General features: G+C 51.8%; 1 protein-coding gene and 1 non-coding gene across 3 annotated transcripts; one reads left to right on the top strand and one right to left on the bottom strand.

Moving 5' to 3' along the window:
* Nucleotides 1–425: 425 nt before the first annotated feature.
* Arhgap4 (Rho GTPase activating protein 4) lies at nucleotides 426–20,382 on the bottom strand. Of its 2 annotated transcripts, XM_004672090.2 has the most exons (22): nucleotides 20,303–20,382; nucleotides 15,671–15,878; nucleotides 15,430–15,592; nucleotides 14,803–14,865; nucleotides 14,394–14,600; nucleotides 13,440–13,568; nucleotides 13,130–13,351; nucleotides 7,227–7,328; nucleotides 6,886–7,077; nucleotides 6,706–6,790; nucleotides 6,462–6,489; nucleotides 6,151–6,253; nucleotides 3,976–4,036; nucleotides 3,787–3,864; nucleotides 3,563–3,697; nucleotides 3,354–3,459; nucleotides 3,025–3,258; nucleotides 2,868–2,941; nucleotides 2,602–2,785; nucleotides 2,167–2,259; nucleotides 1,791–1,890; nucleotides 426–864 (listed from the first exon to the last, which is right to left on the bottom strand). In XM_004672090.2, the coding sequence occupies exons 1-22, from the start codon at nucleotides 20,367–20,369 to the stop codon at nucleotides 625–627; spliced, it is 2,874 nt and encodes a 957-aa protein (XP_004672147.1). In that variant the 5' UTR covers nucleotides 20,370–20,382; the 3' UTR covers nucleotides 426–624. The 2 variants fall into 2 exon arrangements, with proteins under 2 accessions (XP_004672147.1, XP_044996858.1); XM_045140923.1 differs by lacking the exon at nucleotides 3,354–3,459 and having other exon boundaries at nucleotides 3,025–3,352.
* Nucleotides 10,937–11,047, top strand: LOC123456869. Its single transcript, XR_006634742.1, has one exon. It is a non-coding gene; the product is annotated as a U6 spliceosomal RNA (small nuclear RNA).
* Nucleotides 20,383–25,037: the final 4,655 nt, after the last annotated feature.

Raw genomic sequence — 25,037 nt, forward strand, 5'->3', positions numbered from 1 at the left:
CACAAAGACCCCCATACACCCACAGACAAATGTGTGGCTCTGGAACTCATGCTGCAGACAACTAAGATGGCATTTTGTTGTTTTTCGAGGCAGGGTCTCTCTCTAGCCCAGGCTGGCCTGGAATTCAGTATGGAGTCTCAGGGTGGCCTCAAACTCATGGCAATCCTACCTGGGCCTCCCAAGTGCTGGGATTAAAGGCATGTGTCATTACCCTGACCCCAAGATAGCATTTTTTGTGTGCAGGTAACATAGGACTCCCCCCCTCCACTTTGGACCGCGCTGTGTCAGGGGACCCCCAGTGGAAGATGTTCAAAATGCTCAACCTGCTGCTTTGGCATTTTTCCCCTGCCAGTGCAGGTGCCGAGGACGGCCCTGTATCCCCCCTGCCCAGTACCCCACAACAGAGTACAGGCTGTCATCTGGCAATCAGTGCACAGGTCTTTATGCATTGCCGCTGCCCCCGCCCCCACGGCCAGACAAGCCCTCTTAGCAGAGCTGGAGAGGTGACGGTCCCCAGCGTTCTTCCATCGCTGCCTCCCAAAGGGACTTAAGCCAGGGCAGAGGAGAAGCGGAAGACCTCGGGAGAACGGAGGGTTTGCTGGTGGCCGCCTGACATGAGCTGCCTCAGTGTGGCTTGAGGGGCACTCCTGAGTCTGGGCCCTGGGGACGGGAGGCAGAGGGTGAAGCTGGAGCCCCAGCTACCAGGGAGAAGCCTTTGGTTTTGCCGAAGCGGCTGCAGACCAGATGTTTTGGGCTTCGGGTCCCTGGGCTGTGGGAGGCCGTTGCTGCTGGTCCAAAGCCCTGGCGGACAGCAGTCTTTCCCAAAAGCTCCTTAAACACAGAGTCCATGTTCTGCGCCACAGCCTGGAATAAAGGAAAAGATGGAGAAGGTCCAGGAAGAACTTCCTTGATTCCTCAAGCCCACCCTGAAGCCAGGCCAGCCCCTGAAATGTGAGCCACACGGGGGGCAAGGGAGTTGTTTGAGCCTCCAGACCACCTTCCTGTCTCCACTTCCACTTTCAGTATCTCTGCCACAACTTATTTTGGGGACCGAAATTCCTTTAGTCTGGCTGTGAAGTGGGGGCCCTCTATTCTTACCTCCATTCCCTCCCTGACTGATATCACAGCCTCCATTCCGGCCGCCTCTGAGGCCATCAAGCTGCTGGGGACTGTCATTGCCTTCCTCTGTTGTCTTCCAGCTGCCCAGCCACAGCCTGGACCCCTAGTAGCCAGGCTCCACCTCCTGTGTGTCCCCTAGGCGAGCCGCTCCTCCTAAGGTTCAACAACTGTCCCCAGGGCCTCTCTAGTCATCCCATGGGGACTCCCTGAACCCACTGCACTGACAGTACGCCTCGGGTCGTGCCACTCGCCAGAGCCTGTCTTAAGCCCCTCTGCTCTTCAGCCAGCTGCTCCACTCCTCCTGCCTCCCTGCCATCTGTCCCTTTCATCCTCTCTAGTGTGCATCTCACTGCCTGGCACCTAGTCTGGCTCTAGGTGCCAGCCTTGAAGTATTCCCTGGAACTCCTCACCCACAACCATCCCGGAGTGCCTGGCTGCTGCCCTACTCAAGAATGTTCCCCCATCCCTGCCTGTGTGCCTCTGTCTCGCCCATCTTACCCCCCCCTTTTACCCCTCGTCCCTTCCCTGGATTCTGTCTTGCGCCTGCCTGCCTGTTGCCAGGTGCCCCTGAACAGAGGTCAGAGAGAGAGAAAGAGAGAGAGAGAGAGAGAGAGACACGAGGGGGGGGAGAGGCGCCCCCTGCTGACCACATAGCCAGTCCTAGCACTTACCTTATCTAGCTCCACATTTTGCTCTGGGGATGTGGGGACCAAACAGTGTCTTCTCTGCCCAGAGGGGCTAACAGCCTCAGATAGGGTATCTGGCTCTGGCCTGTAGACACAGATAGGCAACCTGGTGAGAGCCCTGGCTAGCCTATGTGGTCCTCGGGCTCTTCCAGAACCTCTCCCTGTCACAGCCAGGCTGGCTTTGTTTTGTCCACTCTCAGTTGTCATGTGACAACTCCCCAAACACCACGTGGCCAAAGAAGCCCGAGCCCACGCCCTCTAGCTTGCCATAGTTGGGGACAGCCTCTGGCCTTGGTGTCTGCTACCGGGGACAGCGCATAGGGGACAAGTGAAGCCCTCAGGGAGGACTTCCCTTACTCACCGATGGGTGAACTCCAAGGTCAGGAGGCCCTCTGGACGGCTTACAGACTCACCTGTGGCCTGCAGCCCTGGCCCAGTCACCTGCTTCTCATCCCTGGGGGGCGGGGAGAATGGCCTATTTCAGACACCTCCTGAGCTGAAGCCCACGTGCCAGTAGCCTCAGCCCCAGCCGAAGTAATCGTGAATGCTTGCTCTTAGGCCCAGCCCAGGCCTCTGGACTGTGGCTTGGGATGAGGAAAGGCAGCAACCCAGGTTTGAATAAGGCCTGTGTGAGCATGTTGAGGTGGCAGACGCTACTTCCAGCGAGAGCTGGAGAATGAGCAAGGTCTGAAGACTCCATGCTCATTACGGGCCAAGGGGTACCTATGAGCAATCACAACCCAGAAAGGCCAAGGCTGACGTCATGGGACCCTCCACAGGGCTGCGGTTCACTCACCCGTCAGGCAATGTGATGTACTTATGAGGAATGAGCCCCCGCACACCGGCATGCTCCCCTCGCCACCAATCATTCGATGCCCGAGCATGCAGGCGCAAGATGTCCCCTCGCTGGAACGTCAGCTCCTGGGCTGTGCGGCCCGTGTAGGCAAAGCAGGCTACAGCCTCTATGACCCCCTCCATGTCTGGAGAAGTAAAGAGTTCGACCGGAGTTGGAGGAGACACCCACAAAGAAGCTAGGGTAGATCCTCCCTGATCCCTCCTTACCATCCTCCTGAGCTGTGGTCCCAGCTTCCAGCTCAGGGTCAGTCTCCCCCACTAGGCTCTCCAGCTGGGCGTCCCTGATGTTTAGAGCAGAGCAAAGCACGTAAGGGACCTCCACTCCACTAGACATCCCCCGCCCAAGGCAGTCCGAACAACCTACCCCAGGCAGCTGGCAGAAGGTGGTGCCATGCACTTCTCATAGACAGGGCCTGGCAGCGTGGCCAAGGGTGGGAAAACCCGGGCAGGTTGTAGGATGAGCGTTTGCACCAGCTGGTTCACCCGGCCCTGCAAGGCCACTGGGTCCTGTCCAGCAGGCACAGGCAGTAGTGTGGGTCCAAAGCACACAGCCAAGTTGTAGGGGTCCATCATATTCTCATCACTGTACTGAGCCAGGCTGGGAGGGGGGGACACAGGGATCACAGGCAGGGAGCTCCAGCACGGGATGTCCCCTCTACCCCCATAGTCAAATTGCTCCCGGGAAGCACTCACTGGTTGAGGAAGGTGAATAGGTAACGCAAGACCACCAGCACGGGTCCGGGCAGCCGGGACAGCAGGCAGCTCACAGGCTCCACCCGCTCACCCACAGCCTCCAGCTCTGTGGCCAAGGCCACCCCCAAGAGAGCACACTGAATGAGGCCACTGCCACTAGCACTCATGCTTGTGGGTGCCCCCCCCTCCCAGCTGGCCTTAGGCCTCACCTGTACAAGCCAGTAGCTCATTGAAGAGGTCCAGGGAGAAAAGTGGGGGCTCCAAGCTGCGGAAGTACAGCTTTAGCACCCCAGCCACTGAGTCCAAGTCATTGGCACTACAGCCTTCCACCAGAGGGTCCTCCCCTGTGGGCAGACAGGTGGGCGACAGGGCAGGGTGAAGAGGCTGCCTGACGTGGAACCCACCGCCATCCTGCCCTCCTGCCGGTCCTCACCTCTCTCAAAGGCATCGCGGATCTCAGAGATCCTGGCCTGAGCCCCCGAGACCCGGAAGATGCCCTCGTGCTGCAGGCCTGCGGCGGACATGGAGCTTGTGACCGAGTTCCTTTTCTTCAAGCCCGCCCCACCCCCACCCCCGCATCAGGTGCCCGGGCCCAGGGTGACAGAAGATGTGCGGAGCTTACCGTGGAGGTTAATGAAGCGGATGCAGCTTTCCACCACCAGGGGCACTAGCTGGCCTGAGCTCTGGGGACAGAGAGGGTGTTTACTTCACTAGGACACAGCACGTTGTCCTTGTCATTCCCTTGACTTTTCTCTCAACAGTGTTTGTTACTGTGGAGTTTCTCAAGTCACTTCAAAGGTCTGACTTGCTGGTGCTATTTAAAGTGGTGCTTTACATTTTATTTGTAAATTGTTGTCAGAATGTTAAAAATAAAAACCGTAGCCGGGCGTGGTGGTGCACGCCTTTAATCCCAGCACTTGGGAGGCAGAGGTAGGAGGATTGCCATGAGTTCAAGGCCACCCTGAGATGACAGAGTTAATTCCAGGTCAGCCTGGGACTAGAGTGAGATCCTACCTCGAAAAAGCAAAAAATAAAAAAATAAAATAAAAACCGCAATCAAAATCTGGATGCTGGTTGGGTGTGGTGGTGCACACCTTTGATCCCAGCACTCAGAAGGCAGAGGTTGGAGGATCACCGTGAGTTCGAGGCCACCCTGAGACTACAAAGTGGCTTTCAGGTCAGCCTGCGCTAGAGTGAAACCCTACCTCGGAAAACAACAACAACAACAAAATCTGGATGCTGACCTTTTTAATCAAGTAACTTTACAAAATTTAATTTGTTCACTGAAATAGTCTGATCCTTTCGAATGCTCTATGTATATAATCACGTCATTGTAAATGATAGTGTTGACTTCTTTTCAGATCTGTTTTAAAAATACTATCTGTGTGTGCCACAGCATGCATGTGGAGGTCAGATGACAACTTTGAGGTGTCTGTGCTCACCCTCCTTGAGACCTGGTCTTGCTGCTGCAGATGACCTACCAAGCTGCAAACAAACTAGCTGGCCCATGAGCTTTAGATTCTCCTGGCTCCGCCTTCCATTTTTGTACATGTGCCACTTTGCATCCAGCTTGACAAATGAGTGGAACTGAACCCAGGCCACCAAGCTTTGTAAACAAGTGCCTTTAACTGCTGAGCCATCTCCTCAGCCCCCTATTTTTTTTTGTTTATTGAGACAGTCTGTGTGTGTGTGTTTCGAGGTAGGGTCTCGCTCTAGCCCAGGCTGACCTGGAATTCACTATTTAGTCTCAGGGTGGCCTTGAACTCAGGGTGATACTCGACCTCTGCCTCCCCAGTGCTGGGATTAAAGGTGTGTCACCATGCCCACTGAGACAGAGTTTTATGTAGCCCAGCCTGGCCTTGGATTCACTATATAGCTGAGGTTGCTCTTGAACCACTGATCCTACTGTATTGCCTCCAAAGTGCTGTGATCACAAGCATGTGTCACCATGCCTGTTTCTTTCAGATTTAAAAAATATATATTTTATTTATTTATTTGAGAGAAAGAGGGGGAGAGAGTGAGAGAGAATGGGCACGCCAGGGCCTCAAGCCACTGCAAAAGAACTCCAGATGCATGTATCTCTTTGTGCATCTGGCTTACGTGGGTCCTGGAGAATTGAACTGGGATCCTTTGGCTTTGCAGGCAAACACCTGAACCACTAAGCCATCTCTCCAGCCCTCTTTCAGATCTTTTTTTTAATTCCTGTTTTTTTCTGTCTAGGACTGCCAAGGCTATATAGGTCAGAAGGGAGCTTTTGGGTGTCTCTTACTGATGCCAGTTGCAGGGAAAACTCTCAATATCTCACCCCCAAATATGCTATAGCTCAAGTTTTCTGTAATTTTTTAAATTTTATTTTAGAGAGAGTGAGAGAGAGGAGAGAGAGAGAATTGGCCCGCCAGGGCCTCAGCCACAGCAATTGAACTCCAGATGCTTGCGCCACCTAGTGGACACGTGCGACCTTGCACTTGCCTCATCTTTGTGCATCTGGCTAAGGTGGGATCTGGAGAGTAGAACCTGGGTCCTTAGGCTTTGCAGGTAAGCGTCTTAACTGCTAAGCCATCTCTCCAGCCCAGTTTCCTGTATTCTTTAACAGTTTCTTTCAATCAGTGGAGGCCACTGGGAAGCCCAGGAGGCCTAGGAAAGGTCTGCCTAGGCAGAGACTCTTGAGCTCCACCCAGGAAGGTTGGGACTTAGGGTACTGGAATCAGGCAGCCGCTTGGGCCACAGAGGAGATACAGGGCTGGAGAAGGGCCAGAGATGGCCTGAAAATGAGTTGGAGTGCAGGCAAAGGGAGTACCTGCATAAACTTCTCCAGGTCACCTCCGAAGAGTTTCTGGTTGTACTGGGAGGTAGGTCGAGGTTGGCGGCTCTTCTGGAATTTTCTCTGTGTGTATTGAGTCCTGTGAAAAAGAAATGGGAGCTGTTTCTGATAGAAGCAGGCATGGAGAGGAAAACACTTCATCCACAAGTCAGTGCAGGCCCCAAGCCTCCCAAGTCATTTCAGAATCCATTTGGCAAATTGGTACACAGATGCCACCAAGCGCTGGGCAACAAAGAGGTGGGGTAGATGGGGATCCAGAATAGGTCAACACCTCATGAGGGACTCACCACGACATCTCTCGCTCTTCCTTGTCACCTAGAAAAGGGAAAATGTTGGTCTGCCTCTCAGGCTGGGATATCTTCAGTGAATCCCAGAGAGGAGGCTTAGCTCAAAGGCTCCGGGCGGTCAAAGGGCCAAGGGCAGGAGAGAAGCGAGGACGCTTGCACGCTTGGTTACAACCTCTCTAGGCAGGGAGGAACATGTGCTTGGTGAGGTAAAGGATGGAGATGGAAGGCCAGGAGCAGGACCCACCTCGCTGTATGGCCTCCTGCAGCTTCTCATGCTTAGCCTGCAGCTTGGCACGGATGCTCCGGCCGCTCAGATACTCTTGCAGCTTCTGCAAAGCCACAAGATGAGCCCAGAGTTCTAGAGCAGCTCTATAACCTCTGCCCCCCCTGCCCTGTAGGGCCCTCCCCCATCTGCCCACCCCACCGTGAGGTAGAACGTCTCAGTCTCCTGCTGCTGGCCGCGTCTGCGGCCTGTCTGCCGGGTGCCTGGGTCTGAGCTTGTGGACTTGAGGGACTCAGTGGAGGGGCTGGCCTGGAAAGAGTCAAGTATGTCCCCATCCTCTGATGTCACCACCTCCAGCAGAGCCTGCAATGTTGCCTTCAGTGTCTTGTTCACCTGAGAGGACAGCACCAGGGCAATAAGAAGGGAACAGTGTGGGAGACAGGAAGGCCACTGCCAGCTAGAAGGAGGGTATTGTTAAGGGCAGCCAAATCTGAGAGAGGGCTCCAGGTTCCTGTCCCCACTCCAGGCCCAGCCACTCATGCCTCCTCTGTCTCGATGGTCTGTCGGTCCAGACGGCTCTGGATATTTTGAGCTCTGGGCAAAATCTCATCCCGCAGCTCCATCTCTACCCGGATCTCAGCCACCTGCAGAGAGCAGTACCAGGGGCTGAAGGCTAGGCTGGGGCAAACAGTGTGTGTGTGCGTGTGTGTGTGTGTCTGTGCGCGCGTGTGCGTGCCTGGAGGTTGGGCCTGAGGGACAAAGTACATTTCTGCTGACACTCAGACCAAAGAATGTTGAGGTAGCTCCCCAAGGGAAATGAAGACATTCACTTGGGACTTGTGTGTATACGTTCATGGCGACATTACTCATAACAGTTTGAGGGTGGAAGCAAAAGTGCCCACTAGACAACAATTGAAAAATCATGCGTCCATCTACACAGTGGGACATTACTCAGCTATAGAAAGGAATGAAGTACTGCTTATTTATTTATTTGTGGGTTTATTTTATTTTATTTATTATTATTATTATTATTATTATTATTATTATTATTTTGGTTTTTCAAGGTAGGGTCTCACTCTAGCCCAGGCTGACCTGAAAGCCACTTTGTAGTCTCAGGGTGGCCTTGAACTCACAGTGATCTTCTTACCTCTGCCTCCCAAGTGCTGGGATTAAAGGTGTGTACCACCACACCCAGCTGCTCTTTGTTTATTTATTTATTTATTTTTTTTTTTTGAGGTAGGGTCCGGCTCTAGCCTAGGCTGACCTGGAATTCACTATGGAGTCTCAGGGTAGCCTCGAACTCATGGCAATCTTCCTACTTGTTCTTCCCGAGTGCTGGAATTAAAGGTATGAGCCACCATGCCTAGCTCAATCCCTCTTGTTTTTTTTTAATATGTTTTTATTATTTTATTTTAGTGTGTTTTTTAAATTTATTTATTTATTTATTTGAGAGCGACAGACACAGAGAGAAAGACAGATAGAGGGAGAGAGAGATAATGGGCACGCCAGGGCTTCCAGCCACTGCAAACGAACTCCAGACGTGCGCCCTCTTGCGCATCTGGCTAAGGTGGGACCTGGGGAACCAAGCCTCGAACTGGGGTCCTTAGGCTTCACAGGCAAGCACTTAACCGCTAAGCCATTTCTCCAGCCCTTTTTGTGCTTTTTTTTTTAAGGCAAGGTCTCACTCTAGATCAGGCTGACCTGGAATTCACTATGAAGTCTCAGGGTGGCCTCAAACTCATGGCAATCCCCCTACCTCTGCCTCTTGAGTGCTGGGATTAAAGGTGCGTGCCACCACGCCCGGCTCTATTATTTTAATTTTAGAGAGAGATAGAGAGAGAGAATGGGCACACCAGGGGCTTTCAGCCTCTGTGAAGGAACTCCAGACGTATACGCCCCCTTGTGGCGCATTGCCACATTGCATGCTTGCATCACTGCATCTAGCTTACATGAGACCTGGAAATTCAAACATGCGTTCTTAGCTTAGGCTTCACAGGAAAGCACCTTAACTGCTAAAATCTCTCTCCAGACTTTACAAAGATTATTTATGTTGGGTGTGGTAGTGCACACCTTTAGCCCCAGTCCTCAGAAAGCAGAGGCAATGACACTACCTACACAAGACCAGCATAAGAGGAGGAAAAGACCATGACATCAAAATAAAAGACAGACTGATTGAGATGGGGAGGGGATATGATGGAGAGTGGAATTTCAAAGGGGAAAGTGTGTGTGGGGAGGGTATTACCATGGGATACTTTTTATAAACATGGAAAATGTTAATAAAAATTGAGAAAAAAAAAAAAAGAAAGCAGAGGCAAGAGGACTTCCATGAGTTAGAGGCCATCCTGAGACTCCATAGTGAATTCCAGGTCAGCCTGGGCTAGAATGAGACTATACCTTGAAAAACAAAACAAAACAAAAATTTAATTTGTTTATTTGAGAGAGAGAAAGAGAACATAACTATGGGTGCACCAGGACCTCCTGCTGCTGCAAGGAACTCTAGATGTGCCATTCTGTGCATCTGGCTTTATGTGGGTCCTGGGGAATCAAACTCAGGCTGTCAGGCTTTGCAAGTAAGTGCCTTTAACTGCTGAGCCATATCCCTAGGCCTGTCATATGTTTTTTGTTTGTTTTGTTTTTTAATATTTTATTTTTATTTATTTACTTATGAGAGAGAAAGAATGGGTGTGCTAGGGCCTCTAGCCACTGAAAATGAACTCCAGATGCATGTGCACCATGTGCATCTAGCTTACGTGAGTTCTGGGAAATCAAACCAGGGTGTTTAGGCTTTGCAGGCAAGCACCTTAACTGCTAAGCCATCTCTCCAGCCCCCTTGTTTTGGGTTTTTAAGCTGAATGTTATGTATTACAGTGTGGTCTCCAACTCATGTAGCTAAAACTGACCTTGGAACTCCTAATTCTCTTGCCTCCAGTTCCTAAATGCTGGAATTACAGGTGAGCATCACCACACCTGGCCATCATTCTTTGTTTCCTTTTTTCTTTTTCTGCTCTCCTTCCCTTCTGTCTCCTCCCCATCCCCTCTCTCTGAGACATGGACTCATTATGTAGCCCAGGCTGCCTTCCAACTTGTGGTGATCCCCTTGCCTTTTCCTCTTGGAATTACAGGCATGTACCACCATGCCCAGCTTTATTCTTTAGTCATACGACATGCAGCTATCAGGTCCTTCTACCATTGAGCACGATGTACTCTAGATATTTCTATGTTACAGTATGGAAGCCACATGTGGTAGTCCAGCACTGGGGAAGCTGAAGTAGGAGGATCACTATCAGTTCAAGGCCAGCCTGAGACTACACAGTGAATTCTAGATCAGCCTGAGCCAGAGTGAGAGCCTAAACAAACAAAAAAGCTGGGCACGGTGGCACAGGCCTTTAACCCCAGTGCGGGAAGGCTGAGGTAGGAGGATTGCCATGAGTTCCAGGTCAGCCTGGGCTAGAGTGAGACCTTACCCTAAAAACGAAAACCAAAAAAAATCCTACTGAAAAAAAAAACATAAATAAAAGCTGATCTTAATGGTGCACACCTTTAATCTCAGCACTGGGGAGGCTGAGGTAGGATTGCTGTGAGTTCTAGGTCAGCCTGGGCTACAGTAAAACTCCACTCTGGGAAGAAAGACAAAATAAAAGCATATGGGGGCTGGAGAGATGGCATAGTGGTTAAGGCCCTTGCCTGCAAAGCCTAAGGACCCAGGTTTGACTTCCCAGAATCCACATAAGCCAGATGCACATGGTGGTGCATATGCCTGAGTTTGTTTGTAGTAGTTGAAGGCCCTGGCATACCCATTCTCTTTCTTTCTCTTTCTTAAATAAGTAAATATATAAATAAATACAATATTGTTAAACCGGGCATGGTGGCACACACCTTTAAACTCAGCACTCAGGAGGCAAAGGTAGGAGGACCACCATGAGTTCGAGGCCACCCTGAGACTACATACTGGGACTCCAGGTCAGCCTGGGTTAGAGTAAGATCCTACCTTGACAAAACAAAATAAATAAATTAATTAATTTTTTAAAAAGCATACAGGGACTGGACAGATGGCTTAGTGGTTAAGGCACTTGCCTGCAAAGCCAAAGGACTTCGGTTCGATTCCCCAGGACCCATGTAAACCAGATGCACAAGGTGGTACATGCATCTGGAGTTCTTTGCAGTGGCTGGAGGCTCTGGCATGCCCATTCTTTCTCTCTCTTTTTCTGCCTCATTCTCTCTCTCTCAAATAAATAAATAAAAATAAAGTATAGTGCTCGCTTCAGCAGCACATATAACAAATTTGGTATGGGACAGAGAAGATTAGCATGGCCCCTGCGCAAGGATGACAAGCAAATTCGAGAGGCAGAGGTAAGAGGATTACCGTGAGTTCGAGGCCACCTGAGACTGCATAATGAATTCCAGGTCAGCCTGTGCTAGAGTGAGACCCTACCTCGAAAAACCAAATATATATATATATATATATATACCACATAACCACATATAGGAGTTAGCCAGGTGTGTTTGCTCATTCCTGTAAATCAGCACTAGAGGCTGAGGCAGGACGATCTAAGTGAGTTCAAGGCCAGCGTGGGCCTTGACAGAGCAAGACTGTCTCAAAGAAAAAAGAAAAGAGAAACAAGGTTGGGGCGATGAATCAACGGTTAAAGAGCTTTGCTTTGAAGCCTGCTGGCCAAGGGTTCAATTCCCCAGTAGGCATGTAAGGCCAGATAAACAATGTGGCACATGCATTTGATGATAATTTGCAGCGGCAAGTGGTCCTGGAGTTCTTTCTCTACTGTTGTTATTAATATTATTATTTGTTTTTTAGAGGTAGGGTCTCACTCTAGCCCAGGCTAACCTAGAATTCACAGCAATCCTCCTACCTCTGCCTCCCAAGTGCTGGGATTAAAGGTGTGTACCACCATACCTGGCAGAGAGAGAGGGAGAGGGAGAGAATGAATGAATGGATGCACCATGGCCTCTAGTCACTGCAAATGACCTCCAGATGCATGTGAGCACTTTGTGCATCTGGCTTTATATAGGTACTGGGGAATTGAACTTGGGTCATTCAGATTTATGAGCCCTAATTGCTGAGCCATCTCTCCAGCCCTACATTATTTTTTGAGACAGCATCTCTCACTAAAGCCAGAACTCACCAATTCAGCTAAAGTAGCTATCCAGTAAGTCCCCGGGATCCACCTGTCTCTGCCTTCCCAGTGCTGGGATCACAGACACACACCACCACGGCCAGCTTTCATGGAGGTGCTGGAATCTGAACTCAGACCCTCATGCCTTCACCCCAAGCCCTTTCCCTACTGATCCATCTCCCTAGCTCAGGAAAAGCTTTTTGTTTGTTTGTTTTTTTTTTGGAAATAAGGTCTCCCGTAGCCCAGGCTGACCCAGAATTGGCTATGTAGCAGAGGATGACTTTGAAATCCAGATCCTACTGCCTTTACCTCCAGAGTGGGCCATCACACCCAGCTGTGAAACGTCTTCGGCATATGGACAGCCACAGTCAACATTCACACTGTTGTAGTTGAATGTTTAGTTTATGGATGCCATTTTCTTTTATTGTTTTTATTTTTTATTTATTTACTTATTTATTTATTTATTTTGGTTTTTCGAGGTAGGGTCTCTCTCTAGCTCAGGCTGACCTGGAAATCACTCTGTAGTCTCAGGGTGGCCTCAAACTCATGGCAATCCTCCTACCTATGCTTCCTGAGTGCTGGGATTAAAGGTGTGCTCCACCATGCCTGGCCTTTTATTGTTTTGGTTTTTTTTTCGAGGTAGGGTCTCGCTCTAGCCCAGGCTGATCTGGAATTCACTATGTGGTCTCAGGCTGGCCTCAAACTCATGGTGATCCTCCTGCCTCTGCCTCCTAAGTGCTGAGACTATAGGTGTGTGCCATTCCACCCAGCTGGAAGCCATTTTCTGAGTGAGTCCCTGAGGCAGAGTGCTTGTGATGGTTTAAGTGTAACATGTCCACATATTCTCGTGTATTTTGAGTACCTGGTCCCAAGCTAGTGGCAATTTGGGAGAACTGTGGGACCTTTGGAAGGCAGAGCCTTGCTGGAGGCAGCACGTCACTGGGTGTTCATAACTAGCTCACTTTTGCTGGGACCTTCCAGCTGATGTGACAAAATGTTATGCCCAGCCTCTGCTCTGCCATGCTGAAACGTCCCCTAGAAAGTGTAAGCATGAAACTGACTCTCATGAGCTGCTTTTCGTCCCAGCAATGAGAAAGTAATTCTCACACTGCTCTGGTGGGCTATATTTTCCCCGAGGCTATGGAAGGAAGGGCTAAGAAATAAGGGACTTACTCAACCATCCAGCAATTTCTTTGCTTTAGCAGCATGTGAACTATGTGACTGACCTGTTATGTATGTACACATGAAGGCCAGAAAATCTAAAGCCCTTTGAAGCTATGCTTGGGGCCATAAAGGCGAAGGGGGAAGACCCTTACCTCATCACCTTCATGGGGCTGGTAGTCAAAACGTAGAGGCGGACAGAAAGCCATTGCATGCACCTCAAGCACCTTGGCCTTGTCTCCTGGAGGATCCAGGGCCTCCACAGCCTCTTCCAGGCTGCCTAGGCCCTGCATCTGGGAGGACTGGGTGCGACTCTCAGCAGCGGTATAGCTCCGGAGGGCCTGCCCCAAGGCCAGGTGGAAGCCTGTGTCACAGCACTGAGGAGAAGCAAGCAGACACTGGTGTGGGCGCAGAGCCAGGACCTGCAGCCCCAGCAGCCCCTCCGCCTGCCCAAGCAGAGCTCACATCCATGAGGTCTAAGATATCGTGCAGGTAATAGTTGCTGACTGCCGCATTGACGCTAGCCAGGCTGAGCAGGTACTCGTTTCGGGCCTTGGTGCACTTGAGCTTGTGTTCCAAGAACTTGGCCTGACGCTGCTCAAGACAACGAGACACACTGGTGTTACACACTTGGTGGCCCCCATCTCCACCCTTCATTCCCCTCCCTCGGTGGTCAGGTGGTCAAATACACTGACTGTGCCACAGGCCTCTCACACTCAACATAAAGCGTAAGTCCATTGCTTGGAGCACCCTCACGGATCATGGGGGCCCCACCCAACTCCCAGGAGCTATAGTTGACTCCCCAGCTCCTCACTGGCACTTTTCATGGGCTGGTGCTCTCAACTGCTTGCCATCCTCTGCCCTTTACATTGTTTGAGCCCCAACATCCCTCACTGTCATTGTCCACAGAAGTGGAAAAGGACAGCTAAGTAAATGAAATGTACACACACACACACCCGTGATAGAGGTGGAAGCTCAAGAGTTTGGGCTCCACACAGAAGGCACAGCCACCCTTTGCCCCACCCAGCTTAGGGCCTTTATCCTGGCATCTCTCATCCTCCACTTGAGAGTACCAACACCCACTGTACCCCACAGGGGCTGTGAGGGGACAAGCTTGGAACATAAAGCAACTGTATCAGGCTGCATGGGACCTGTGATCATCCGTCTCCATCTCTGCGGCCTGTTGAGCCTGTAACCCTTATAACATGACGACACAGTACTTTTCTGCCCTATAGCCACCAGGGCTGACCAGGCCAGAGTTCTCCCCTTACAAGAAGAAAGAACCTTGCTGGAAGCCTGTGGTTCCCTCCCAACCAGCCCTGTCCTAGAAACAACTGCAGATTTGCAGGGACAAAGGCCAGGAGGGACAGCCTTCAGAGCTGGACGGAGAGACAGCCTCTCGCTTCCCGGGCAGCTCACCTTCTCCACCAGACGCCCTCCCTTCTTGAGAGAGCTCTTGCGAAGGGGCCCTCCCTCAGTGTTGGTGGCAGTGGCGGTCGTGACAGCAGCGGTGGTAGGCAGGGCACTCCTGCCACCTGTCCGCTTCTCTTCCTGCCGCTCGGCCTCCCGGAGCTTGGCCTCAGCATTCATGCTTTCCGTGTGGTACACATGGTATGTCTTCTTGGTCTGCAAGGGAGGCCTCTCAGGGCCAGCCCATGCCCACCTGGGCACATTGTCTAACCACTGTGTCCCCAGAGAAGTTCTCCCCCCAAACGGTGTCCTACCCTCTGCAATCAATTCTCCTTGAGCCTGGCTGGGAGAGATGCAGCGGCTTGGGGCTGTCCTAACCTCCTTGTGGTTGGGATGGGGTGGTCCCGACCCTACTCACCATCTGGAGCTCTGAGACCACCTCCAGAAGCTCATCCTGCAGTTGCTGCACCAGGTCCTTCGTCTAGAGGTGAGGGGTTGTGTAACCACAATGTCACCTCAACCAGTCCCTGCCACTATGCTAGGACAGCCTCCTTGGCTTCAGCTTAGCAACAGTGCCACCAGATAGAGCCCCCCCTGGGCTTTTTTGGGAGGGCTGAGGTAGGGTCTCACTCTAGCCTAGGCTGACCTGGAATTCACTATGGAGTCTTAGGGTGGCCTCGAACTCATAGCAATCCTCCTACCTCTGCCTCCTGAGTGCTGAGATTAAAGGCGTGCACCACCACTCCAGGCTATGGGCTTTTCTTTCTTTCTTTTTAAAATTTTTTTTGTTCATTTTTATTTATTTGAGAGTGACAGACACACAGAGAGAGGCAGGGAGAGATAGAGAGGGAGAGAATGGGCACACCAGGGCCTCCAACCACTGCAAACGAACTCCAGACGCGTACGCCCCCTTGTGCATCTGGCTAACGTGGGTCCTGGGGAATCAAGCCTTGAACCGGGGTCTTTAGGCTTCACAGGCAAGCATTTAACCACTAAGCCATCTGTCTTTCCTTGATAGATCTACAAGGCCCCCACCACACCTTACCTTTCTGATGACACGGCCCACATCCTCTGCGATGTGACTCAGGCGCTGGACCAGGGGCCCAGCCAGCATTTCACTAAGGGCCGCACTCTCTCGACTCTGTTGCCGCGTCTGCTCCAGCAACACAGCCCAGCAGTGCAAGGGTGACAGGAGCGACGGCTCTTTCCTGGGGCACAGGGACACTCAGACCACGGATTCTAGGCCTTGGCTCTGAGAGAGGCATACCAGCCCTTGGCGTACCTACCGGAAGCTTTGCTGCTCCCGGCTGCTGCCCCCCAGGCGGCCACTGCGGCTGGCAAAGCGGTCGGCCAGCTTGTCCAGGCCCCGGGAGTACTCCAGCTCCACCTCGGCTCGGCGCCGCATGAACTCAGCCAACTCCTGCAGCAGCTCCCTCCGCAACTCACCTTGGAGCTCCAAGCAGCGCAGCTGCTCACTCAGCTGCCAGCGCATCTCTGCAATGGGGACCAGGCACGGCTCAGGCCTGGCACGCGTGCACTGCATGGTCTAGCCAGGCTCTTTTTTGTTGTTGTTGTTGTTGTTTTTTTCTTCAAGGTAGGGTTTTACTCTGGCCCAGGCTGACCTGGAATTCACTATGGAGTCTCAGGGTGGCCTTGAACTCACGGTGATCCTCCTACCTCTGCCTCCCGAGTGCTGGGATTAAAGGCATGTGCCACCACGCCTGGCAGCCAGGCCCTTTTTCCCCCCTTGCTTATTTATTTATGATATTTTTATGGTTGACACCTTCCATGATTGTAGACAATATCCCATGGTAATGCCCTCCCTCACCCCACTTTCCCCTTTGAAACTCCATTCTCCATCATATCCCCTCCCCCTCTCATCAGTCTCTCTTTTATTTTGATGTCATCATCTTTTCCTCCTCTTATGATGGTCTTGTGTAGGTAGTGTCAGGCACTGAGAGGTCATGGATATCCAGGCCATTTTGTGTCTGGAGGAGCACATTGTAAGGAGTCCTACCCTTCGTTTCTAGCCAGGCTCTTGAAGGGTTGTAAAAATGAGGACCCAAAGACAACCATCCTGTCTGTCCTGAAGGTTCTTTGGTGCCTGACTAGGTTAAATATCTGGAGCCAGGGCTGGAGGGATGGCTTAGCAGTTAAGGCGTGTGATTCCCCAGGACCGACATAAGCCAGATGCACAGGGGTCGCATGCATCTGGAGTTCATTTACAGTGGCTGGAGGTCCTGGAAAGCCCATTGTCTTTCCCTCTCTCCTTCATTCTTTGTTAAATAAATAAATAAAATATTAAAAATCTGGAGCGAGAGCCGGGTGTGGTGGCGCACGCCTTTAATCCCAGCACTCGGGAGGCAGAGGTAGGAGGATCACAGTGAGTTCAAGGCCACCCTGAGACTACATAGCGAGTTCCAGGTCAGCCTGGACTAGAGTGAGACCCTACCTCGAAAAAAACAAACAAACAAACAAAAAAATCTGGAGCCAGAGGGAAAAAAGAAGTATTCCTGGAGCAAGACACCCCATGCTCAGATCTCCAGCAGGAGGGAGTTCTGTGCTTTGGTTTCTAGATACACACAGGCACATGGGCCTGCTCAGGGGTGGGGGCTGCCGTGGTGTTCTGTTCCACCAGGCCCACAGTGAACCTGTGGCCTCAGTAGTCAAAGAGTCCTTGCCTAAGGCCAAACTGGGCAGTCCCACCAGGTGAGATGCTGGGGTTGGTAAATGAAGGGACAGAAGAGGTTGGTTCAATACTTGTCTGCAGTTTCCACTTGCAGTCACCCACCCCAAGGCTTTCCCAGCACCCCACAGAAGAGCCCTGACCGGGCCCTACACCACAAGCTTTTTGATATCTTATCTCTCTAGCTAGATTTGGGCAATGCTGCTTCCCTCACCCAGGCCTAAAGCAAAAACCTGCCTGCCTTGCAAGTTTGAGCAACCTATTAGAGACACTTTTGACCCCATAATGGGCCCAAGTGGGCACTGGAGGCCCTGGGGACATAAGATATTGTCTTGGCTTCCAGCAAGAAAGACATACTGCCTATAGACAGGTCTCTGGCCACCACCCTGGGGCAGGATACTAACTGATTTCTTCATTCAGCAGAAAGGTCACTTCACATCCATTTTGTTTCAGGAATATTCTAGAAACAGTGGCCTGCCCTCCTGAAGCTGGGACTGAAGTGGGGGACAGAGCCATCCTAGAATATCCAGGAGCAATGCATACAGAGATGCACACAGAAGGCCCCCGCCCCACTCTTGACATCTTGCACTATCCTTCCCAGGGACGACTCTCGTATCCAGCTGTGTACTGGCTTGTTTACTATTTTTCTCTCCCTCCAGGCCAGTGAACCTCGTGAGAGCAAGCTCTCTCTTGTACAGCAATGTATTCCTAGAGCTCAGGGCAAAGCTGATGCATAAAAAAAACCCTGGGGGGGGTGGCCTGAGGGGAGCTGAGTCAGTAAAATGTTTGCCATGCAAGCCTAAGAACCAGAGTTCAGATCCCACACTCATGCAAAAGCCAGGTACAGCAGCAAACATCTGTAATCCCAGCACTGGGGGAGAGAGACAGAAGGATCCTTGGGGCTTTCTGGTTCTAGGTTCAGTAAGAAACCTTGCCTCAAAAAATAAAGGTGGAGGGCTGGAGAGATGGCTTAGCAGTTAAGGCGCTTGCCTGCAAGCCAAAGGACCCAGGTTCGACTCCCCAGGACCCACGTAAGACAGATGCACAAGGGGGCACACACATCTGGAGTTCGCTTGCAGTGGCTGGAGGCCCTGGCACACCCATTCTCTCTCTACCTGCCTATTTCTGTATCTTTCTCTCTCTCAAATAAATAGATAAAAAATAAATTATTAATTTATTAATAATTAGCAGTTAATTGTTTGCCTGTAAAGCCTAAGGTCCCCGGTTCGAGGCTTGATTCCCCAGGGCCCACATAAGCCAGATGTGCAAAGGTGGCACATGCATCTGGAGTTCTTTGGAATGGCTGGAGGCCCTGGCATGCCCATTTTCTCTCTCTGACTCTTTCTCTGTCTGTTGCTCTTAAATAAATAAATAAAATTTAAAAAAAGAAGAAAAAAGAATTTTTGTTGTTTAAATAAATAAGGTGGATGCCGGATGTGGCGGCACACACATTTAATCCTAGCGCTCAGGAGGCAGAGGTAGGACAATCGCCATAAGTTCGAGGCCATCCTGAGACTCCATAGTGAATTCCAGGCCAGCTAGAGTGAGACCCTACCTCGAAAAACCAAAAAAAAAAAAAAAAAAAAAGCAACAAAAAAAGTGGAGTGTGGTTGAGGAACATATCTAATGTTAACTTCTGGCCTCCACACACATGTGCACATTCATGTACATCTACATGCCTAATACACTCATACACACACACATGCACACACCATAACACATAACTCCCAAACAAAAACAGCTGGCAACCCGATGTAATGGCATACAAGTTTGTAATCCCAGCACTTGGGAGGTTGAGGGAGGAAGACTGCTGCAAATTCCAGGCCAGCCTAGGTCACATAAGGAGCTTAAGGTTAGCCTGAGCTACATGGTAAGATCCTGTTTCAAGCAAGCAAACAAATAAAAGACCGCTGGCAAAAAGGAGGGACAGAACCCTGTACGTCTGAATTGCAAAGTTGGGCCTCAGGCCCCACCCGCACTTCCTGCGAGCAAGACATTGGCTCCCACTTCTGCTGACAGCCTCTCAACAACGACTATGCTGATCTTTCAGAATTTAGGGTCTCAAGACAGTGCCCACACTTCTCTAGCATGGTGGGGTATCTGGGAAAAATAAAATCCATGAAGACTAGAGACCTAGAGCGAGCAAGGGACCCCTTGAAGACAGTCTTGCTCCAAACTCCAGTTTCTTGGTGGGAACTAATTGGCCCATAATTTGCTGACTGAAGATTTTTCAAAGTCCTTAAGCTTCATGACATTTTGAGGAAGTGGGATGGGATCCTTGTCTCCATCTCAGAAATGCTGAAGGCCAGACTTACAGAGCTGGCTCACCTTCTGCAGTCACCCCAAGATGGCTCTGGACACTAGGTGGCTTCTTCCAAAAGGGGAGGATGGGGACACACTCTGGAAGGTAGCTGTAGTCATCACAATGCTACCAACACATTCCAGGGGCACACTGGTGTAAACTGCTTGTACAGAACAACTACGTTGAAACTGGCACCTACATTATATCTCCTGGGAACTGTTGTGCTGTGTGATCACAGGTAAGTCAGTGTGCATCTCAGACCTGGTTTCCATAATGGGTAACATAGAGCCACGGAGAGTGACAAGGAGTTGGACATCTGGAGGCAACAAGGAACTATCAACTCTTACATGCAGCATTCTTTCCTTAGCAAGTTACCACACCCGGAATCTGTCAGCTAAGAATTTGCAAGGCTCATTTGCATGTGATTTGCACAGCGGTGTTTATCAGACAAGCGCCCAGAAGGCTGCACAGACGGCCCTGCTGAATTTCTGGAGCCCAGATTCACTCCCCTCGCTTGACCTGGGACCAGAGCCACCCTCATCTGTAGGCTACCTCAACTGCCAAAGGGAAGTGAAGGTGCCGGGGCTGCAGGGACTGCAGTGGTGTTAGGATGAGGTGGTCACCATCAAAGTCAAGGTGGCCCACTATACCCTGGGTAGAAAGCCACCTTTCTCGGTCTGCCCTTCCCTCGGGCCACCAGAGTCCTCATTGCGCATGAGTGAGCAGGAGCAAGTTGGGCAGAGAGGCCCGAGGGAGGGAGGAAGGGAGGCGCTGGGTGAGGCCAAAAGAGATGCCAAGAGGTAGGGCTCGGGCTCCCTCCTCCAGCCCTTTCCAGGAGTTGCAGAGAATCAGCAGCGGACGCTTCGGGTTCCCCCACGACATTCGGGGTCTCGCCAGGGAACCAGGCCGGAGCGCCCGGGACCCCCTCACCTTTCACCTGCGTCTCATACTCGGCCTGCTGCCCCCGCTCCCGCCGCAGCTTCCCGTGCGCCGCCATGGTCGCGGGCCGCTCGCGCCGTCGAGTCCTGACGCTCCCACGCGGTGGCGAGCTGGCCGGGAGCTGGAACCAAGGCAGCCACGGCCAGCAACCGGTACTGACTCCGCCCCGTCCCGCCCCGCCCCCAGCGTGGTCCCCGGAGAGGCGGGGAGACCCAAGCCTGGACCTGCCCCCCTGAGGCTCCTTGGGATTGGGCGCCCCCTCCCAGCCTGGCACCTAGACCACCTAGTGCCCAATACCCCACTGGCTGCAAGAGTGAGACTCCAATATGCCCCCGGAAATCTGATACCACCTGCTACTGGTCGCCACCACCTCCAGATGGCTATCTTTGGTCACCACTGCCAGACTTCACCCCCAATGACCACTGGCCCTCAATACCAAAAGAAAATGGCTCCACAACTGATCCAGGCCCAGGATTGCTACTGGGCTGCCAGCACCCCCTTTCCTCCCAGGACACCAGATACCCCCGCTCTTCCTTAGACACAGCCCCTAGAGAAGCCTAAAGGAGCCCAGGGGTGGGAAGGTCCCCAGAGGCCAGTAAGCTTGTGTTTCCCTGTGGCGGGGGCCTCTGGGGGGAAGCAGCAGAGATGGGCTATGGTTCCCCTTCTGCTCAACCCCAAAGGAAAGAACAAGGCTCATTTCCCCATAGGTGGTTATCACTTCCTGCTGCCGGAAGATAGTCTTCTACCCCCCCCCGCCCCCCCCCCCCCCGTGCCTGCAGCTTGAACCTGCCAGGTCATAGACTGGGGGGGTACTTAGGCAGCTAAGCCACGGGGCCTCCCTTACCTGCCTCTACCAACTCTAAGCTACCTACTTGCAAGCAAATGTGTGGGTCCCTTTTTTTGAGTAAATTTGTGTGGGGGTTATTATTTTTTTTAATTTTATAATTTTTTTTTGCTCATTTTAATTTATTTGAGAATGACAGAGACAGAAAGAGACAGACAGATAGAGAATGGGCATGCCAGGGCTTCCAGCCACTGCAAACGAACTCCAGACGCATGCGTCCCCTTGTGCATCTGGCCAACATGGGTCCTGGAGAATTGAGCCTCGAACCGGGGTCCTTAGGCTTCACGGGCAAGCGCTTAACCACTAAGCCATCTCTCCAGCCCAGGGGTTATTATTTTTAAATATTTATTTATGTATTTACAAGGAGAGAGAGACTGAATATGGGCATGTCACAGGGCCTCTTGCCTGACACATGTGCCACCTTGTACATCTGGTCCCATCTGTGGGTACTGAGGAATGGAACCTAGGCCAACAGGTCTTGCAATAAGTGCCTTCAACGCTGAGCCATCTCCACCACACTGGATTGTTTGAGACAGGGTGGTAGTCACTATGTAGCCTAAGCCAGTCTAGCATTGGAGGCAATCCTCCTGCCTCAGTCTCCTGAGTGCTAGGATTACCGTCATGCACCACACTGGGCTTTTCCAGTAAATTGGGAAGGCAGGAGGCAAGTGACAAGCCACCTGTCTTCCAGGTGAGGCAGGTTTGAAGGCACCAGCACAAAGAGCTCCAGTCCTGTGCATGCATGGATATGGAGGTGCATATGTGGGCACACATGACCTTGACCTGCAGATGTCGGAATCTTCCCAAACCCCTTCCCACACAGCATGTACACGTGAACCTGCTCCTATGTTAAGAGACCCACATCTCAGTAGTGCCTCGTGCTAAATGGAGTTGGGCACTCATATCCTCATTAGCTAACCCCAAGCCATCCTACCTAGCTTCTACTCCTGTCTGAGCCCTACCTAACTGGTCCCCAGAAGTTCCTCATCCATTCAGCAGAGCCAGACCCAGGACTCAGGCATATAAGAGATGGTTGCTGAACTGGCTTTCTTTTCTTTGGAAGTATATGTGTATTCCTATGTGTGTGGAGGTCAGAGGTGAGAGGTGTCGGTCTTCCTCAATTGCTTCTCTACCTTGTTCTTTGGCAGAGCCTGCTCCTGAACTTGGATGTCAACAATTGGGCTAGACTAGATAGCCAGCAAGCCCTAGGAATTCCCTGTCTCTACCAGAAGGTTCCAGCTATGAGATTCCAGCGTGAGCCACCACCATGAATTTATGTAGATTCCAGGGACTGAGCTCAGCACTTTGCCCAGAATCACTTCCCCAGTCCCCTTTTCTCCCCTCTCTCTTTTTTTTTGGGGGGGGCGGGGTTCGAGGTAGGGTCTCACTCTGGCCCAGGCTGACCTGGAATTCACTATGTAGTCTCAGGGTGGCATCGAACTCATGGTGATCCTCCTACCTCTGCCTCCCAACTGCTGGGATTAAAGGTGTGCGTGACCACACCTGGCTTTTTTTTTTTTTTTTTTTTTTTTTTGGTTTTTCGAGGTAGGGTTTCATTCTAGCTCAGGTTGACCTGGAATTCACTATGGAGTCTGAGGGTGGCCTTGAGCTCACAGCAACCTCCTACCTCTGCCTCCCAAGTGTTGGGATTAAAGGCATTTGCCACCACGCCCCGCTAAGGCTTTTTTTTTTTTGAAACAAGGTTTCATGTAGCCCAGGTTGGCCTTAAATTTATTATGTACGTAAGGATGACCTTGAACTTTTGATCTTTCTGCTTCCGCTAGGATTACAGGCAGAAGCCACCATACCTAATTTATGAGGTACTGGGGGGGGGGCATGGAATTTAGGCAAGTACTCTACCAACTGAGCTACCCCTGGCCCTCTCTCTGTGGTATCAAATGCTCACCTCAGTCCTGACTCCAAAACTACTCATATGGTGACCTATTCAAGCCTCTGAGTGAAAAACAAAAAACAAAACAGAAACCTCAAGGGTTTGGTAATCTCAGGACACTTGCTTGGCATCTGAACCCCTAAACGGAACTGGGCCTGATTGCTTCTGCTCTCCTTTGCACCCTTCAAGAATCCAAGCCAAAGCTGGGCATGGTGGCACACACCTGTGATCTCAACACTCTGAGGTAGGAGGGTCGCTATGAGTTCGAGGCTAGCCTGGAAGTTCCAGGTCAGCTTGGGCTAGAGCAAGACCCTACCTCGAAAAAAGAAAGAAGGAAGGAAAGAACAAACGAACGAAAGATAGAAAGAAAAAAGAGCCGGGGGCTGGAGAGATGACTTAGTGGTTAAGTGCTTGCCTGTGAAGTCTAAGGACCCCGTTTGGAGGCTCGATTCCCCAGGACCCACCTTAGCCAGATGCACAAGGGGGCGCATGCCGCTGGAGTTCGTTTGCAGTGGCTGGAAGCCCTGGCGCGCCCATTCCCTCTCTAACTGTCTCTTTCTCTCCCTCTCTCTCTGTCACTTTCAAATAAATAAACAAAAATGAACAAAAAATATTTTTAGAAAAAAGAGCGGGGCGTAGTAGTGCACGCCTTTAATCCCAGGCAGAGGTAGGAGGATCATCGTGAGTTAGAGGTCACCCTGAGACTACAGAGTGAATTCCAGGTCAGCATGAGCTAGAGTGAAACCCTACCTGGAAAAACAACCAAAAAGGAAGAAGGGAAAAAAAAAAAAGGCCGGGTGTGGTAGTGCACGCCTTTAATGCCAGAACTTGGGAGGCTGAGGTAGAAGGATCGCTGCGTGTTCTAGGCCATCCAGATCAGCTTGGGCTACACAGCAAGACCCTACCTCGACCCCCCCCCCAATTTTTTTAATCCTATGAGACGGAAGGAGAGAGAGAATGGGCCCGCTAGCCACTGCAAATGAACTCCAGATGCATGCGCCATGTGCATCTGGCTTACGTGGGACCTGGAGAATCAAACCTGGGTTCTTAGGCTTCACAGGTAAGTGCCTTAACCGCTAAACCATCTCACCAGAGCCCCCAAAAGTCAGGTGTAGGGGATGGGGACTGGGCTCACATGTCACACCAGCATTCAGTAGGAGAATGTTAGCGAGATCTAGGCGACGCCAACCTGGGCTACAGAGTGTGTGACCTTGGTTCAAACAAGCAAGCAAAGAACAGTAAGGGTCCAACCAGCGGAAGCGTCCCTGGAGCCCACCCCAGGCGTACATGGAGGAAGCACGGGTTTCTGCTGCCTTTTACCCTAAGTTCTTGGGCACTGAAGCCGCCCCTCTCAAGAGGCGGATGCAGCTTAGGGAGGGGGAAGTGCTGGGCCCTGAGGGCTTGCGGTTTCTGACCCTCTCCGCTGCTCCCACCTCCGCCCAGGAAACCTAACCGCTCTCAGGCTGGAGGGGGCGACAAAGCACCAACGGGCCGCCAGGGACTCAGAGCAGGGAGGGCAGAGGGCGGGCCACGCTCTGCAAGGCGCCTTGAGAACCTCCGCAAGCGCCCGCCCACCCGCGCTGAGGCGCGGCCAAGTCAGCGCGCATGCCCTATGGCCCCGCTGAGCGAAGTCCGGCCCTGGAGCGCCCGGACCAATCAGAGCCTGGGAACTAAGGCTGCCACCGGTTTGCGAACCGGAAGAAACTGACTGCGGCTGAAGTGGGCGGGACAAGGCTCTTCCAACCATACAAAGGGAAAGCACGCGAGTTAAACCAATCAGAATGCAGTTTCACTAGAGCTCGAGCGCTAGGGGAACCTGGGCGCAGGCGCGCTGTACCTCCCCAGTGGTCTCGGTTTCCTGCAGTTCGTGGGGATTGGCAAATGGAGATCCGTGCCCTAGGTGTCGGTGGCAAATTATTCAGTCCAGCGGCCAAGCAGTATACTACCTACAGTAGCAAGGATGATAGCACCGGAGGCCCGCGCTGGCCCAG

Source organism: Jaculus jaculus, chromosome X, assembly GCF_020740685.1.
Source record: "Jaculus jaculus isolate mJacJac1 chromosome X, mJacJac1.mat.Y.cur, whole genome shotgun sequence".
Taxonomy (NCBI): Eukaryota; Metazoa; Chordata; class Mammalia; order Rodentia; family Dipodidae; genus Jaculus; species Jaculus jaculus.

Bases quoted from the DNA above. Each gene is read 5' to 3' on its own strand.
- Arhgap4 (XM_004672090.2), bottom strand. From the start codon at position 20,369: ATGGCGGCGCACGGGAAGCTGCGGCGGGAGCGGGGGCAGCAGGCCGAG. The intron at 15,879-20,302 runs GTGAGGGGGTCC...TCCCCATTGCAG, and splicing joins GTATGAGACGCAGGTGAAAG to AGATGCGCTGGCAGCTGAGT. The intron at 7,078-7,226 runs GCATGAGTGGCT...CTGTCCTCTCAG, and splicing joins AGACCATCGAGACAGAGGAG to GTGAACAAGACACTGAAGGC.